Source organism: Folsomia candida, unplaced genomic scaffold, assembly GCF_002217175.1.
Source record: "Folsomia candida strain VU population unplaced genomic scaffold, ASM221717v1 Fcan01_Sc020, whole genome shotgun sequence".
NCBI lineage: Eukaryota > Metazoa > Arthropoda > Collembola > Entomobryomorpha > Isotomidae > Folsomia > Folsomia candida.
This window is the reverse complement of record NW_019091212.1, coordinates 1,550,605-1,568,407: the sequence shown is the minus strand read 5'-3', so window position 1 is coordinate 1,568,407 and position 17,803 is coordinate 1,550,605. Positions and strand designations below refer to the sequence as shown.

General features: G+C 38.5%; 3 protein-coding genes and 1 non-coding gene across 4 annotated transcripts; 2 read left to right on the top strand and 2 right to left on the bottom strand.

The window, feature by feature from the left end:
- The first annotated feature begins 785 nt into the window (after positions 1–785).
- LOC110857973 (nose resistant to fluoxetine protein 6) lies at positions 786–5,590 on the top strand. The gene is made up of 10 exons (XM_022106587.2): positions 786–1,232; positions 2,196–2,485; positions 2,562–2,874; positions 2,952–3,145; positions 3,224–3,387; positions 3,471–3,636; positions 4,319–4,524; positions 4,595–5,051; positions 5,129–5,234; positions 5,306–5,590. Exons 1-10 carry the CDS (start codon positions 848–850, stop codon positions 5,422–5,424), a joined length of 2,400 nt encoding a protein of 799 aa, XP_021962279.1. The 5' UTR covers positions 786–847; the 3' UTR covers positions 5,425–5,590.
- Positions 5,591–9,644: 4,054 nt separating this feature from the next.
- LOC110858209 (nose resistant to fluoxetine protein 6) lies at positions 9,645–12,397 on the top strand. Its single transcript, XM_035858557.1, has 9 exons — positions 9,645–10,071; positions 10,129–10,441; positions 10,524–10,717; positions 10,776–10,939; positions 11,004–11,169; positions 11,241–11,446; positions 11,514–11,970; positions 12,044–12,149; positions 12,230–12,397. The coding sequence occupies exons 1-9, from the start codon at positions 9,757–9,759 to the stop codon at positions 12,364–12,366; spliced, it is 2,058 nt and encodes a 685-aa protein (XP_035714450.1). The 5' UTR covers positions 9,645–9,756; the 3' UTR covers positions 12,367–12,397.
- Positions 12,384–17,667, bottom strand: LOC110858097. Its single transcript, XM_022106761.2, has 8 exons — positions 16,737–17,667; positions 16,524–16,659; positions 14,506–14,729; positions 14,114–14,389; positions 13,855–14,028; positions 13,409–13,745; positions 13,189–13,323; positions 12,384–13,085 (listed from the first exon to the last, which is right to left on the bottom strand). Exons 2-8 carry the CDS (start codon positions 16,588–16,590, stop codon positions 12,991–12,993), a joined length of 1,308 nt encoding a protein of 435 aa, XP_021962453.1. The 5' UTR covers positions 16,591–16,659; positions 16,737–17,667; the 3' UTR covers positions 12,384–12,990.
- On the bottom strand, positions 15,338–15,408 carry Trnag-gcc. The gene has a single exon. It is a non-coding gene; the product is annotated as a tRNA-Gly (tRNA).
- Positions 17,668–17,803: the final 136 nt, after the last annotated feature.

The window sequence follows — 17,803 nt, the reverse complement described above, 5'->3', positions numbered from 1 at the left end:
AAAAATCATGTCATGAGTGTCCAGAGTTCAATAAAGTCCCGTCATCATCGTATCACTGCATGGGACATAGTTCGAGTGGATTTTTCCCTCTTTCATATTCATTCAGCAATACGAATGTGTACACATATACCGAGTATGCATGTTTAAGTTCTTATCTGCCAGTCAATCACGGCATCATCGCTGAGTTAAAACTAATTTTATCCAAAATACTCTATTTTCTGATCAAATCGCCGTAGTAAAATATCTCAAATTTCTCCCTCTTCCTCGATATCAACATTTCTTCCCAAATTCATTGTCAATGGTATAAACATCCTAAATCTCAATCAGGAAGTTAAACGCAAAAACATCATTCCTCCATTAATTGAAGGATAAATGTCACAATGATCACATTACGACTCGATGACTATTATTGATATCGGATCGATTGTCCCATCAGCTTGGACTGAAGTAATCAATGTCGTCTTATCGCAACCTGTGTGTGCATTCCCAGCCCGTGTTTCACGTCCACGACAATACCGAATTCATAACCTAGGCAATCCCCATAACATGAATGATTACGTCCCTATGCATCCAATCGATCGAGTATCCAACCAATTTTTTATTATTAGTACCTTAATGATTTCACTCCAATTAAAAGAGTTGGATTGATTGACTTGACAAAGATAAGGCAAGCACATGAGTCGCGTAAAACATGGTTTGTAGATAATAATCAATCACTTCGCATGATGACGACGTAGATTAGAATTTGAATTGTTCCTGTCGCAACCCGACAATATTTATACGACAAACATCTACGTATTTCAGCGGTGTTGGAGTCTCACTCGGTCGACGGACTTGGGTTTGAAGAATGGTGGACATTAAGTTTTCTCGGATTTTCTCCCCCTCGTTGCTCCTATTTTTAGTGGGGGTGTGGTTTGGAAGTGTGAATTGCAGTGACGACCAGCACATAATTCCGGGGTATGGGTTACCTCTGCAGGAGGGGGTGGGTGTGGAGCTATTTGGGGACAGCATGTCGGAGGGCATCCTTCGCTCGCTGCTAGTTCCGAGTTACATGGAAACCGTCCTGGAATTGTTGGAGGATGACGCCGAGCGAGAAATTTGGATTCAGGAATGGTCTGACAATGTCAAAAGTCCGGCTTGTGTGGGGCAGGTGACCGACTGGGTAGTCACTTTAGCCAAAATTGCTGCAAACATTTCCAACGTGGAGGATGGTGATGTTTGGGCATTGCAATGTGAGTAATGTGTGCATGAGTCAATAATCGGTTGAGATTGAGCAAATGGTCGCTTTTTGGGGGTGGGGTAAATGCATACTTAATAATTTTTTCGTTGTTAGGTATTTGTCCCACTAAAAATAATATGATAAATATTCTATTTGTTTAGGGTAATTAGTGTTCGAAATATTACAGTACAATTTTCATAGATTCACTATCAATTTCAGATATTTAGAACAGATTTGTACATAAAACAGCAACATTTTATAATAAATATTTGACATCAATAAATTAATAAGCAAATATAGTTTTTCAGTTGACTATGAGAGCCTGTCCAATAAGTGTTATATAGTTGTCCACAAGTGTTATCGAACACTCGTGGCGAGAATTTACAACAAGAAAAGTCATACGTATTACATGTCGATTGTGTAAAATCCTCTCTGCGTTTATTGCCATGAATGACACAATGTCGCCAATGTTGACACATGCCAGGTGTATTATGCATCCATCATGTAGCAATTAATTACCTTGAGATCAGATTTATTTGCTCTGCCGTGTTAACCAGATTCAGATTTGTTGACAAATGTCGAACAATAGGGATGGGCAGAATTTGTCACCTCAACTATTTTTCCCTGGGCGAACATTATTTGTTCAAATGTGTAACATGCACGTGGTCGTTAAGATAGGCAATACAAACGATTAATCGGATAGACCTTCCAATAATGATGCACTTACGGCAATGCAAGAATTATGTAGATAAATATAGACCATTGTTGCAGTTTTGGTCTCAAAATCCCGTCATCATGTCATTGTATTTTGCACACATTTCACTTCTAAATGAGGAAAAATCGGCATAAATTATTATCAATCATGTCGTCAAATAATACGAGCAATTGACCTTTAAACCTCTAAATGACTAATGACATATTTTTAAATAACTAAATCTAATCCATCGCGGATAATAAATTTTTTTATATAACGCAGTGATTGACGCTTGGGGAAAATGGCCTGAAGGATTTTTGTCTGGTCATGTCAACGCGCTTGGAGACTTTGATGAATGTGTCGACCTCAACGTGGGGAAATATGCACCTTCTAATCCTCAAACGCCGAGCAGTTTTGCGGGTCGATACTGCAACACGTACCTTTCACCGTACACCGAAGCGAGATTTTCGAAATATTGGGCTACGTTCCCACAAAGACCAACTCCTGGTCCTACTACTGCTCCCCCGACGTCAATTGGGGGTCGAAAAGCGGTTTCTCCAGCCAAACTTTGGGTACAAAAATGAATGATGTTAAATGTTATTATTAGTATTACCACTTGGTTACATAAGATTTCGTCGAAAATTACAGAGCCTGATCAGCATTGCATACGGAATTAAACTATTCCCGTCAGTCGGAGTTTGTTTTCCCAATACTTGTGAACAAAGTGACATTGAACAAATTCTGATGAACATTTTCCACTCGGTCTTATACGACTATCCCACAAACGGAACTGGGAAGATGTGGCCAGCCGTGGAGTTCTGCTACGTAGGGAAGAAGCCAGATTTGGATGCCGGTGACTTTTCTGTCATTGCTTTGCTCGGAGTGATTACAGCTCTTGTGGTTGTATCTAGTGTGGTTGATATCTGGCTGAATCGTGGCGTGGATAAGCCACCAAAACGAGGTGAGTGGAATTAATTTCGTAAACTATTTTACATAAATTGAATGTCTATTAAATTTTTGGTAATTGGAATTTTTCAGGAGTGGCGTTTCAATGTCTCAACAGTTTTTCGATGTACACGAACATTCCGAGATGGCTAAGCACAAGGGCTACCGCAGATGATTTGGGATGTTTGCACGGAATTCGGTTTCTCAGTACGGCTTGGGTTATCCTAGCTCACACGTGGTTCGTTGTGATTTATATTCCGTATTGGAATTTGGTCGACGTAAAAATGGTATGCACTGAGAGGACAAGAACAAGTGCAAGACAAATATCATAAATTAAATGCAAACTTGTTTCTAATAATTTTCAGCTTCAAGAGAAAATTATGATCATGACCGTCATCAACTCCACAGTTGCTGTTGACACTTTCTTCGTCTTGAGTGGTCTCCTCGTCGCCTACAATGTTCTCAAAATGTTGACCAAGACGAAAGGAAAGCTGAATATTCCCATGTTTTATATTCACAGATATCTCAGGTATGTGAATTTTGATTGTTGTATTAACTTTTAATTGAAGCAATTTAATTCTGAAATCCTGCATCTTGTGTCCCATTAAATAGATTAACTCCAGTTTACGCAATATTAGTCGGAGTGATGGCCACTCTCGTACCGTACACTGGACGAGGTCCATACTGGTTCATTATGGATCGATGGGGTCAAATTTGTGTGGACAACTGGTGGACGAACATGCTCTACGTGAACAACTTTGTTAACACGAGCTGGCTGGTAAATTAGCATATTCTACTTAATATGTAGAATCTTGTTCTAACAATGCAAGTCTTTTACGTGTACAACTCAGATCTGCATGGGACCAATTTTATTTTGTTCACCACAAAAAATAAGCATACCCGTATTTTTTCATTTTTCATAATGCGCTAATTTGAGCGCGAGGCGCGAATTTTAAACTGTTTTCCAGCCAAAACCACGGTTTTTAAAAATTCTGTAAATTTTCGAATTTTAGCGCGAATCCAAAAATTCGAAAACATGTCTCTTCAGAATGACTTACTTGACTTATGAAAAATGCACATGCACTATTTTTCGAAAAAATAAAAATTTGAAAGAGTTTATAATTTTAATGAATTTCAAAATCTGGAAAAAAATTTTGAAATTCAAATTTCGAGACAATTGGATTTTGCATAAGTCAGGTAAGTCATTCTGAAGAGACATGTTTTCGAATTTTTGGATTCGCGCTAAAATTCGAAAATTTACAGAATTTTTAAAAACCGTGGTTTTGGCTGGAAAACAGTTTAAAATTCGCGCCTCGCGCTCAAATTAGCGCATTATGAAAAATGAAAAAATACGGGTATGCTTATTTTTTGTGGTGAACAAAATAAAATTGGTCCCATGCAGATCTGAGTTGTACACGTAAAAGACTTGCATTGTAAGTTTATTTCTTCTTCGTATGAAGTGTCAAGGAGAAGCATGGTATTTAGCGAACGATATGCAATTCTACATCGTTTCTCCTCTCTTCCTCCTTCCCTTGTATCACTGGGAAATGATTGGCGTTGCCATTCTTGCCGTTCTCACTGTTCTCTCAACTGTAAGCCCAATTCTGCTCGTTCACTTTTTGGAAACTTCCCCCACAACCATTGGCACCAAATTAGGGACGAAACCGTAAGGAACAACTAAGCTAAGAAACAACCTAATTGTCAATCTTCACTATACCTTCGTTTTATTTTTGTAGAGTTGACACCTGGTTTAAAGACATCTACATCAAGCCATACGCAAGAATTCAGACCTACTTTGTTGGCGTTTGGTTGGGTTACATTCTCTTCAAGACGAAAGGAAAACGCGTCAAACTTCCATATCCAGTCGTTGCATTATTTTGGGCGCTATCGACCGGAGCCACTCTTGCTGTTTTATACGGAATTCGCGACTGGTTTGACCCCATGGTCGAAATTCCGACAGCGGGAGGTCTCATGTACGCCGGGTTCAGTAGATTTTCTTGGGGCATATCGATAGCGTGGGTTATCTTCGCCTGTGTCAAAGGATATGGCGGATTGATAAACGATTTCTTATCGTGGAAGGTCTTCATGCCGCTGGGGAGACTGTGCTACTGCGTGTATCTCGTGTCACTACATTTGCAAATGATATTACACGTCTCATTCAAACAACCAATCGGATATTCAGAGTACACAATGGTAACTGACAGTCACACACCACAAAAAAATCGATTTTACTTTGTGAAACTATTTATTGAGACATTTATTAATTGCAGATGAACTTTTTCTTTGCCCACATGGTGATGGCATACTTAATTGGTTTCTTCTTCACACTGATGATAGAAACGCCGTTTATGCAGCTGGAAAAAATTTTATTTGAAGGTATGCGAATTTTAGACAAAGCGAGAATGCCGCATGTGAGGTGTACTTTACGTCTTCTTATCGTTCTTTAGGAGGCGGGGGAGGGGACGACGAGGGGGTGGTGCCGGTGATGGACAAGCAGTCACGCCGAAAGACGGAACAGACGAAGGTCGGCAAGGAATCTATTACAACGCCGCACCGCCTGGGGTAACTCCGGCTGAGGGTGAACCTAACCCTAAGCAAGAATAGTGTGACTGGGCGTGATGTATGATATTGTGTAATGTTAAGTTGTACAAAAGTATATAAGTATGATCTAGTGTTTTTTTGATAATAAATCTATTTTGGAAAGAAAGAAATAAAAATTGAATTAAAAAGATGCCTTCGACTTAATTGTGAATTTGAACCGACGCACTATTATATATATACATAGGAAATTCAAGCAGCCCTTATCCTTAGTAATGTTGCACTCATTCTAGTTTTCTCAAATTATTTTAGAGAACTCTTGCAAAATAAAAAACGCACAAAGATTTAGACGCTGTTTTTTTCTAGACAAACTCTACAATTTTTAAAAAATTTCTAAGTTACGGTTTTTGTCTGACTTGGATTGCATTTGGGTACTATGAACATAAGAGAAGCATTTCTTTAAGAATTACAGTAAAGATGAAATTGGATAAATTCTCAAATCGAAGTAGCGGCTTAAATACTGTAGAGTGCAACGTTTCCACTGCAAACTATTCAAACCTGGAGGCTATCCATATATTACATCATCAAAAATTCTCGATTTTACCCACCTACCGAACGTATACATTAAGGGATAGGGAATTTTATCATGAGAAAGATAGGAAGACCTAAACCACTCACACACTAAAATGATGACGTAATATATGGACGTTCCCATGGTATGTTGCTTATAGGTAATATATAATTCTAGAGTTATCTTCTTTAATCTTGGTCATTGTTACTGTATCACATGTTCATATAAATCAGTATAATACAAATTCAATTCAATCGAAGAGCACATTATACATGTTGTGTTTGCCAACTAAATGAAGATGTCCTGGCCTTAAATGATTTAAAAAAACTGCAAAAAGTGAACTTTTTAATATTTTTGGGTTACCAAATAAACGTGCTCAAATTAGAACTGTAATTATGGCCTTCGGTCGCTTTACATAATTTCTGCTGCATAATTTCCATTTTGGTCATTTTACATAGTCATCAATTACACGTTGCATAATTGCGAAATTAGAATCCACTTTTCTCTGAAAATTTCGAATTAGGTATTATACACGCCATTCAGGAAGTTTTTCCATGTGTAATTTCCTCTCAATCAATTATGCAATACGTATTTACATATGTAATAGGACTTGTTATGTAAAATGACTTTCATGTAGTAAAAATTAGGCAATATGGCCGTTATGCAAAGGTGCTTTATGTAAATTGACTTAGGACCATCCATGCCCGAACATTATGAATTTAAAATATATGACATGCTAGGAAATTAATGCCCAACATGACGGACATAAATATGTATGTTTTCATTCCTTGGAAATTGTTCACCTCAAAAAGTAGTCATAAACTAACCCTAGCTGGGCTAAAAATTAACCAATCGGTGTTCATATTTTGTACCTTTGATTTAAACATGTTGTAACCCATTGAACTGCTATGTTGGGATTGTTGAGGATCGCTTTCTCCACACGTCTCCAGTTCTTTCTGAAATAGCGTCAAATACGTGAACAATAAAATGATTTTAAAATATAGTTTTCTACTATTAAGTTGTGAAGGAGTTTTTTTGTAAGTCAACCCAAATTAACCCTCCTTTAGCCCGAAGGATACTCAAACACAATGCATTGGTTCGAATACAATTTATCTCCACTTTCTCCTGCAAAAAGAAACAAACTTTATTTCTCAAAACTGTGAGACGCAACGAGCCAAATACTTGTCTCAAACATTCCTTAATATTTGGTCTTTCCATCTTCCACGTTAACCCTGTCCTGGACTTGGAAGTTTAACTTGCAAGGTCAAAATTGATCTGCGTTACTTATTTTTAAGTTTATACATAGATGAGAAATAAAATCACGAATTATTCTATCATGAATGGTTTTGTCTCACAAAAGGAATTAAGAATTTATTGAATTAGATGTTCAACCAATGTTTATGAAAATTGTAAATAATAATAAAAATAACAAAACATTAATAATTTTTTCACCATTACAGATTCTACAGGTCAATGTGCAGATACAATTCCAATACTCACAATTAGTAGAAATTCTATAAAAACAATTTTTATTATACAAATTTATTGTAATTTTATCCGTCAATGTTTTTACGATGACATTTATATAATTGTAAAAGAGATATGACGAGGAATGAAATCCTGGGCAATTTTTTTAAAATAATGTCGGGTAGAAATGCGTTGTTGATTAACTAGCGAACAGTTAAACGTAAAATCAAAGCGTTTACAATATTCATATCTAGCTGTGCAGACATTCGTTTATCATAATTGGCTGACAAGATTCAATCTAATTAGTTGTATGGAATTAGTTGTATGTATGAAATCTGATTATGTATTATTTATTGCATCAGCTTCTGCACAGATCTATGCAGACGCCTATGTATGCATACCTCATTCAATCAAGAATCCAATCAAGGAAAGTCGGATGATAATTGCGTGTGGTTTGTACAAAGTCCTAAGATAAGAACGGTGATTTTTCCGTTTCACAACAATTGCGTAGTTCCGACTACTATTTATACGTTGCATGGCTGGTTACTTGAGGGTGTCGGAATCAGACCGTTAGCAGGAAGGTTACTTTCACTTGATAGCTCTGTAGTAAGAATGAAGGCACAATTTTCTCGGATTTTCTCCCCCGCGCTGCTCCTATTCTTGGTGGGGGTGTGGTCCGGAAGTGTGAATTGCAGTGCGGACCAGCACATAATTCCCGGGTATGGGTTGCCTCTGCAGGAGGGGGTGGGCATGGAAATTTTTGGCAATAGCATGTCGGAGGGCATCCTTCGCTCGTTGCTAGTTCCGAGTTACATGGAAACCGTTCTGGACTTGTTGGGGGATGATAAGCAACGAGACGTTTGGATTAAAAAATGGTCTGACAATGTCAAAAGTTCGGCTTGTGTGGGGCAGGTGACCGACTGGGTCGACACTTTAAGGAAAATTGCCACAAACATCACCAACATACCCGATGGGGATGTTTGGGCACTGCAATGTAAGTTAAACACCTTATCTTGATTATCGTTTTCCCATTTTTTCTGCACAAAAATTATTATTCATAATGCCTATATTGCAACTCCTTTATGCAAAAAATCTTTTTTCGGAAAGTATAGTGAGGACATAATACATACGTCATATATGTAGGAAGTGTGTGGAGAATAAACAAATTGAGATTTGTTAATATATTTATGTATCAAGTGTGCACTTGACTAAAAACTTTGGGTAATGTTAAAATCAAAGCTAAAAGTTCGTTAGGAAAACTGAAGCATAGATAACTTTTCGGAAATTTTGATTCAAATTAATACTAAAAACGTTTTGGATTACATTTCATTAAAGAAAGCCTCATTAAATATAGCTCATACTCGGAAAGAATAATCTGAGACACCTTGCCATGAAATAAATGCAAAAAACTACATAGGTAGATAATATGCTATGCAAACTAGTTCGTTTCAAACTTTGTATCTTTTGATCCCTAAACTAAATTTAATTATATGCTAAAAAATATTTGAATTGCACTTTAAATTCAAACAATTTTTGGCAAAATACAATATAATTCTTACATTTATTATTATTATAATTTTTCTATTTCAATATATTTCTTATATAATGGACATAGGTATTTAAAATCATAACATTGAAAAAAGTATGAATTTGAATTAAAGTAGGCTTTACCTGAAATTAATAAGCATGCATGAAATGTTCATCAATGAGCATTTGAAGACCAGCTTACAACTAGTAGTAAATGTCTGTAATTCAAAGAATTGGATTCGATTGACTGGAAAAATCATCTCACTGAAGTTCAAAGTTCAGTAAACATTACCTCACACACCCACAAAACACCTCTTCATAGCACAGAGTTCGAGTGGTCTCTGATCTCTAATCTATACGCAATATTGTTTTGACGCTTATCTGTAACGGCACCACGTTAACATATGAAATACAATGACGCAGAGAATTAAAAGAAAAGTAGCGTGTTGACAGTTCAAAGTTCTTTCTCCTTTGTTGTCACCACGAATGTTGTAATAACACAAATGACGTGCATCATCTTCATGTGATCATCATAATTTTGTAATTATTTCCAATTGCCTCTAAACCCAATTCAGATTTATTGCAAAAGGCAAATGGGCAGAATTTGTAGGCCTAAAACGATTTCCACGTCCAACCTGCATATCCACATAGATAACAGCTCTTACAGCAGCGAAGATGACATAATGCATTCATTATTTGTGTTATTAGTGTCGTAGAATAATAATTAGCTCGATTATTTAAATTAAATTTTCATGCTTCACTGGAAAACCCCAATTACATCAATCTCTGATAATTATGACTTTTTTTAAACATATTTTCATAGTAATGGACGCATGGGGAAAATGGCCGGAAGGATTTTTGTCTGGTCACGTGAATGCGATGGGAGACTTTGATGAATGTGTCGACCTCAACGTGGGGAAATATGAAGCCTCAGACCCGCAAACGCCAACCAGTTTTGCAGGCATATATTGCAACACGTATCTTGCCCCATACACCGACGCCAGATTTTCGAAATATTGGGACACGTTCCCACAAAAGCCAACTCCTGGTCCTACTTCTTCTTCTACTTCAATCGGAGGGAGAAAAGCAGTTTCTCCAGAAAAGCTTTGGGTAAGAAGAAAATTCCAAAAAGTATTAAATGGTGGATGAACATTTGTAAAATTACAGAGCTTGATCAACATGGCGTATGGAATTAAACTGTTCCCTTCAGTCGGAGTTTGCTTTCCTAATTCTTGCGACCAAGGCGACATTGAACAAATTCTGATGAACATCTTCTACTCGGTCCTGTATGACTATCCTCCAACCGGAAATGGGACCATTTGGCCAGCCGTGGAGTTCTGCTATGTCGGAAAGCGACCAGATTTCGATGCGGGCGATATTTCTGTAATTGCTTTGCTCGGAGCGATTACGGGTCTTGTAGTTTTATCCAGCGTGGTTGATATCTGGCTGAATCGAGGCGTAGAAAAACCGCCAAAACGAGGCGAGTGTCATTAATTTCATAAACTATTTTACAGAAATTTAGTAAATATCTATTAAAATTTTGTATAATTGGAATTTTTTAGGAGTCGCATTTCAATGTCTCAACAGCTTTTCGTTGTACACCAACGTTCCGAGATGGCTAAGCACACGGGCGACGGCAGATGATTTGGGATGTTTGCATGGAATTCGGTTTCTCAGTACTGCTTGGGTTATCCTAGGCCACACGTGGTTTGTCGTGGTATATGTTCCATACTGGAATTTGGTTGACGTCAAAATGGTGAGTAGGATGAGACCACGGCATGTTAGCCAGAAATCATATTTGATTATTTTTTCAGCTTCAAGAAAAGCTCTCAATGATGACAATTTTCAACTGCACGGTTTCAGTGGACACTTTCTTCGTCCTGAGTGGTCTCCTCGTCGCCTACAATGTTCTCAAAATGTTGGCCAAGACCAAAGGAAAGCTAAACATTCCCATGTTTTACATTCACAGATATCTCAGGTGTGCAAAATTCAATGTAATGCGGTCTCATGCAATTGTCATAACTTTTCTTGGCATCCACCAGATTGACACCAGTTTACGCAGCAATCGTCGGAGTGATGGCAACTCTCGTACCGTACGCTGGACGAGGTCCGTACTGGTTCATTATGGAGCGATGGAGTGAAATATGCGAAGATAATTGGTGGACAAACATGCTCTACGTCAACAATTTTGTTAACACGAGTTGGCTGGTAAATTTAACAATTTTCAACTAACTAAACCTAACAGAAATATACTAACGCTCTAAATATCTGGTTACTAGTGTCAAGGTGAAGCATGGTATTTGGCGGACGACATGCAATTCTACATAATTTCTCCCCTTTTCCTCCTCCCTTTGTACCACTGGGAGATGATTGGCGTAATTATCCTTGCCATATTCACCGTTCTCTCAACCATAAGTCCAATTCTTCTTGTTCACTATTACGACACCGCACCAACAACAATCGGTACAAAAGTTGGAACAGAATCGTAAGCACTTTAGGAATTCAATCTCAACTCGCCTCATCACTGTTTCTCTAACAAGCTTTTATTTCAGTGTCGATATTTGGTACAAGGACATCTACATAAAACCATATGCAAGAATTCAGACCTATTTTGTGGGCATGTGGTTGGGCTACATCCTTTTTAAAACGAAGGGGAAGCGTGTAAAGCTTCCATATCCAATTGTTGCCTTATTCTGGGCAATCTCAACGGTGACGGCACTCGCTGTTTTGTACGGAATTCAAGACTGGTTTGACCCCTTGGCCGAAATTCCGAAGGCACCAGGCCTCATGTACGCTGGATTCAGTCGATTTGCTTGGGGTATATCGGTAGCCTGGATCATTTTCGCCTGTGTCAAAGGCTATGGCGGATTGGTGAACGATTTCTTATCGTGGAAGGTCTTCATGCCGCTGGGAAGACTTTGCTATTGTGCATATCTCATATCGCTGCATTTACAAATGATTTTGCACGTGTCGTTCAAACAACCGATGGCCTATTCAGAATACTCGATGGTTAGTGATGATACTGAATCCTCAATTAATATCAAATCATATTTGCTTAACAGATTAATTACTTTTTGTACAGCTCAACTTTTTCTTTGCGCACATGGTCATGTCATTTTTGGTGGGATTCTTCTTCACGCTGACAATAGAGACGCCGTTTATGCAACTGGAAAAGATTTTGTTTGAAGGTAAGTATGCGAGAGAAATGCTGGCAAATTTGCATATTATCCACGTGATGTGTTTCTATTACTGAAATGCTACTTTTTAGGAGGAGGTCGACGAGGGGTTGAACAACGACCTGCTGTTAGTCAGTCAGGGAAGGATGCTCGAGAAGGAATATTTTACAATTCCAAACCTGGCGGAGTCATTGTTGCGGAGGAGAAAAGCGATTCTACAAAGAATTAGGGGAACAAGTTGGGCGATAATTTTTGTTATTTTTTATTACTCAGTATTATTATAAAAAATATATTTTTAAGTACGCATGATGTCATATTTTTATAATAACTATAGACGAAGATTTACATGAGACGTGTTATTCATTTATGAATAGCATTTTGAGGCACATCTGATATAACTAATTGCTATTTTTTTGTTTAATCACCTTGCTACAATGAAGCGTTGTTAAATATTTAATGCGGAACTGCTGTTAGGAATAAGCGTCTTGGAATTTTACCTTAAAATAACCATGTTGTACTAACCACAACTAATCAGTATTGCTTAACATTTAAGACTTGGGTGGTTTTTTGAATGTCACGGATTATCTGACTCCGTAAACACAAAATGAAGCCAGCCAAATTGAATACAATTGTTACATGTGAACAATATTATTACCAGATATGGCTCTGAATGAGATTGTCAACTATTTCTCCATTCGTTGCTCCATGATCTTTCTTCCAGTTATAATAAATAATTTTAATAACGTTGCGCATTCCTTGTGATAAATTGATAAGAGTTGATTTTTGTGCAGAGAGAGATTCAAAGTATTTCAGTATTAGATTTAGACTGGGTTTAACGTCTGACCAATGACGCTTATAAGAATAAGACTCGATGCATCACAATTCCAGTGACGATGGAAAATAAGGACGAGTATCCAGCAGTCGTGGGGGCCGAGTTTCTGTTTCCATCTAACAATGAAATTCAGAGTTTGATATATTTCAATTTCTCTATTTAACGAATGGGCACTTGAATGGAGAACAAGCTCAAATTAATAAATCACTCCTCTCTTACCGACTTGGAGATCGATAATCGTAGCGTACAAAGCATTGACTGTTCTTTTGAGAAACTCGACATTTTTTGGGGCGTCGGTTACCATTTTCGTGATTGTGCATCCCGAGCTGGCACATTCTGCCTTTCTGTATTTCTCTGCAATATCAAATACATAATTGTACTATGAATCTACGGAGCAAAATAAAACAAGCACCAATGTGTTAACTAATTGATTTTGCACCTGTGTCGGTGAGCAAGAGAGCTGGAAACTCTTTCGTGGGGAGTTTTCTGTGAATCTCTGGGACAAAGTGGTTCCAGAACGGGGCCTGTTCCGAGTGGAGGAAGTGGATGGCGGAGGGGGCGTGGGCGTTGAAGGTCGACTGCGTGTAGGAAAACCGAACCAGAGCAGGATCGATGTCAACCTCGGCCTCGGAACGCATGGACTTTGAGGTTGACCTCCATCCACGTTCAAACGCTTGGACGAGAGGAGTGTCGAGCTCATCGTCTCGGAAAACCATGGCCAAAAAGTCCCCCTTGAAGTTACGCTTGGACATTTCTTGATAAGCGAGTGGAAATGCCTGTGAAATATGATGGCAGATAAATAATTAGCAAATTTGACGAACCAAATTAATTGGCGAGGACAATAATGAATTAAATATTATTAAAGATTATCATTAATTTAACAACCTTGTCGAAGAGTCCGCCGTACTGAGACTGCGACCTCTCCTCGTCGTTATAGTTCATGATGGAGTCGAGAACAATGGCACCGCCAAAACGAGACCGACCTTGCATCATTTGCGGCAAATAGAGTTGGACCAACGCCTCCGCCCCCGTTCTGGCACCATCCGGAAGACCGTATTCCTGTACATTCGTAATTTTTAGGTGACAATTGGCTACACAGCAATATTTCCAGAACATAAACTAAATTTTGCTGAATTTTACTCACATATTTACCAAGAGCCATGTCCGTTGCTGCGAAAATGAGCGTCCTCTCCAAAACCAACTTCCCCGTTACAATTTGATGTGAAACATGTTCCGCCAATGCGACCAGGGCCACGATTCCCGAACCATTGTCGTCCACCGGGTTCACCTCCGACTCATCCGTGTCGTAGTTGGCCAGAATTACCAAAGGTGCATCCTCTGAAGCATTTTTGGACCCATGAAACACCACCAAATAGTTGGTGCCGGTTATATTCCGCTCCATCGTTGGCGTGTGAAATACCTAAAACCACAACATATTTATTATTTCAGAGTGATTGATTTGAGCAAAGCACAGACGATGCTTATCATTGCTTATCTTAAAGTACTTGCTTAAGATAAACTTATTTAAGATCTCACCTTGGTTTCAAAGTTTTGCTGCAAAAACTGGTTGTGCTCAGCGCCACCCGCTTTCCCTGAAGACGTGACCGTGCTGACAAAGGAACTCAACCTCCAACTCAAGAAACTTTGGATTCCTTGACGCCCTTCATAGGTCGCGGGGTCACGGGAAACTTCGAGATTCGTTTCCTGAAATATTCCACGCAGACTTTTTGTGGAGATTTCTCCGGAGGAGACAAACGAGGCTACACATTTACAAGAATGCAATTAATTTATTGCATATTTTCGTCATTATAATTTAATCATTTTTGACGTAGACAAAGTACAAATTATGTTAAGCCCGAAGGGGTTCTGTTATGCATGAGCTACGCCCATCCTCAGTCGCAATGAGAGGACGGAACACGATTAATGTGTGGATGACCTTGCTCGCATTTTTATTCTCAAATCTAGACCTGATTGCCATTTTAAAAAAATGGAGACGACCAGACCAGTTCCAGTGTCATCTGCCACTTTAACAGCCAATAATTAAGTTGTCCCAAAAACTGGAGTTAAACTAACCTCTGAATAAAACTACTACTGCAGCAGCGAAATTCCCATGCATAAAATTTCGGTAGTATGAATGCGGTGATTACGTAATCGCACAGTGCGAATACATTACTAACACAATTGTTCATTTAGCAAGTTTAGCAAGTCAATTAAAAATATGAATGACCACACCGCAAAAATTAAGATGCATATTAGCTTTAAATGAAGGAGTGAAAAGAAACGCTACTTGAATATTCAACTGATGCGAAGCGTAAATTATCGTGTAAAAAATAAAGACTGCAAATTTAGAAATTTGCAAAAATTTTGCTGCATCAGCCGGGAATCGAACCCGGATCGACCGCGTGGCAGGCGGCCATTCTACCATTGAACCACTGATGCGACTCTGACAGTCACAAACCACGACGCCTCACTTATTTTTGCACATTCGTTGCGAAACAATGGCTGCAAAAGTTTCGAATAGGCACAGACCCTCAAAAGTGACACATTTTTTGTGCTAAAAGTGGTGAATGGCGTTGAAGAAGACGAAGAAGGTACCGCACAAATGCATAAACTCTGCAGCATCAACACGAGCACACCGCAGCCAATCTCTCCTTTCACACTCGATCTCTCACTCTGAACCATGCGAATATTATTTGCAATGTTAAGTGATCACATTTTTAGGAATATATTTGCAAGTGGATATTATTCAAGTACGGATATGGACACGGTAAGTGTCATCGGACCAGACTTCAAATGTGCAAAATTTCATACAAAATCAGGAATACGAGAATCTCACCTTCGGATTAGCAAAGTGAGATCATGCCTCACAATAAGTCATTTAAGCACAAGTAAAACCATTTGTAGATTGGGTTTCTTGTTTGGTGGATGAGTAACAAGATTGCGATGCCATAAATTTGCAGTCACTTTTCGCATTTTCTTCCCCACACCTGTTACATACTCGCCTTCAACGAGTACACCTTACAATGAGCGACCTTGTTAACGGCCGTTCTTGAAAATATCTGTACTGGACAAGACTCCATTTTCTTGCAGTGTGATGAGATGAGGCCATTTATTTGCACATCTTCATTTCGCACAATTCTCCTAAAAATGCTACTGGATTAAATGAATGAGAGTAAAATGAAAGTGACACACGCAAACATCAATCAACAATTGATCAAGTGTGACTAACCCTGTGTGACTCATATTCATAATTCGCAAGTATGCGTGAGTTGTAGTGCAAATCGTATAAATTGAGTCATCATTTCATATGAACAAACTTATTTTATTTAGCTGTGAATGTGTTGCCTTCGAAATATTAATACATGTAAAACCACAATTAACTTGGCGTTAAGCCGCAATAAGTTGCCAATCGCAATGCTTAAAGCTTTGTTATCGGAACCGTCCTTCACACCATTAACCAATGTTTATATTCATGTAACTATTTTTGGCTGAAATTCTCAAACGCATGTCTACAAAAGGTACAATTAAGTAAATGAATAATCCGTTCGTCTTACCTCTAATTGTCAAAATGAGCACACCAAGTGCCACACTTTGGGTTGAGATTTTCCATGATTTCTCCATTTTTATAATTCTGATCTTCTCTTCCAAAACGCTTGAAAACTTTGGCAATAACGCTTATGTTTTCGGTCACTGAATGGTATGAATGATTAACTATTTGCTGCTGGACTCACTGCTGCAAAACTCTGACTGTCTGCAAATTGTGCTACCTGACGATTCCACCACTACCGGCCAATTCTCCAGGTTTTATGGACTGAGGCTGAGACGCTAGAACCCAAACCACTGTATGTAACCCTTGTTTGTGTTAAACCAAGTCTGCAAAAATGTCAGTTTCGTCTCCTCTCCACTCTGCAAAAGACCGACCAAAGAGTCCAAAATATGTACAGTGTAAAATATACCCTCTGTCTGTTCTTGTGCTAAATATTTTGCACGCTGGGGTTGGTTACCACCTCAAATAAATGCATAATGTTGCCTTCGTCCTCTTCACAACATAAACAACGTCCACATCCATATTACATATTACATACACACAGGATGTTGGTGGGTTTGCACTCCTTCCTTCCTTTTCTTCACCAAATTTTATGTCGAATTATTTACTGCAGTCAAAGTATTGGCAGCCTATGCGAATAGCCCACTATCGAATGAGCAAAAAATGACTCATGGCTCCTTTTGCTCGAGTATTAATCACTCACTCTCAATTTTAGCAAGGTAATCATACTCCTCTCAGTCAGAACAACGACTCAGGTTGTGCTCACATTTCTGTGCAAACTGTTTACATAAAATAAACCAATGTCAAGTTAGCTTCGCATATAACAACGTTTTTCCAAGCAATACTAACTAACTTAACTAACAGCTTCTGCACATAATTTCCGCTCGATGGCTGATAATAGCAAAAGCTTGTTAATAAATATTGCTGGATGGCATAATCGTCAGTCGCTTCTTTTCAGCTGAAGATGAATGATCTTACAATAATAAGAACTGATATCTGCGGATTTAAAAAAATGTTGAATTTGCATAGTCACAAACAGACGGAGGCGTTCCTAGTAGCTACAAATAAGCAAAGAGTCGGTGTGACGAGACTAACATGACGACAACTTCAATTCTGCAAACAATTACGTCGTTTCGACTTATAAATTCTTTGCTGACCGAATAGAAAAGTGACTCACAGTAATAATGACCATAACTAGGCGACTGTAATGGTTTTGCATGCATGATTTCCAACGTCATACCAGAGAAATTCGCGTTTATTGCTGGAATAAGTCATAGCCCAGTAATA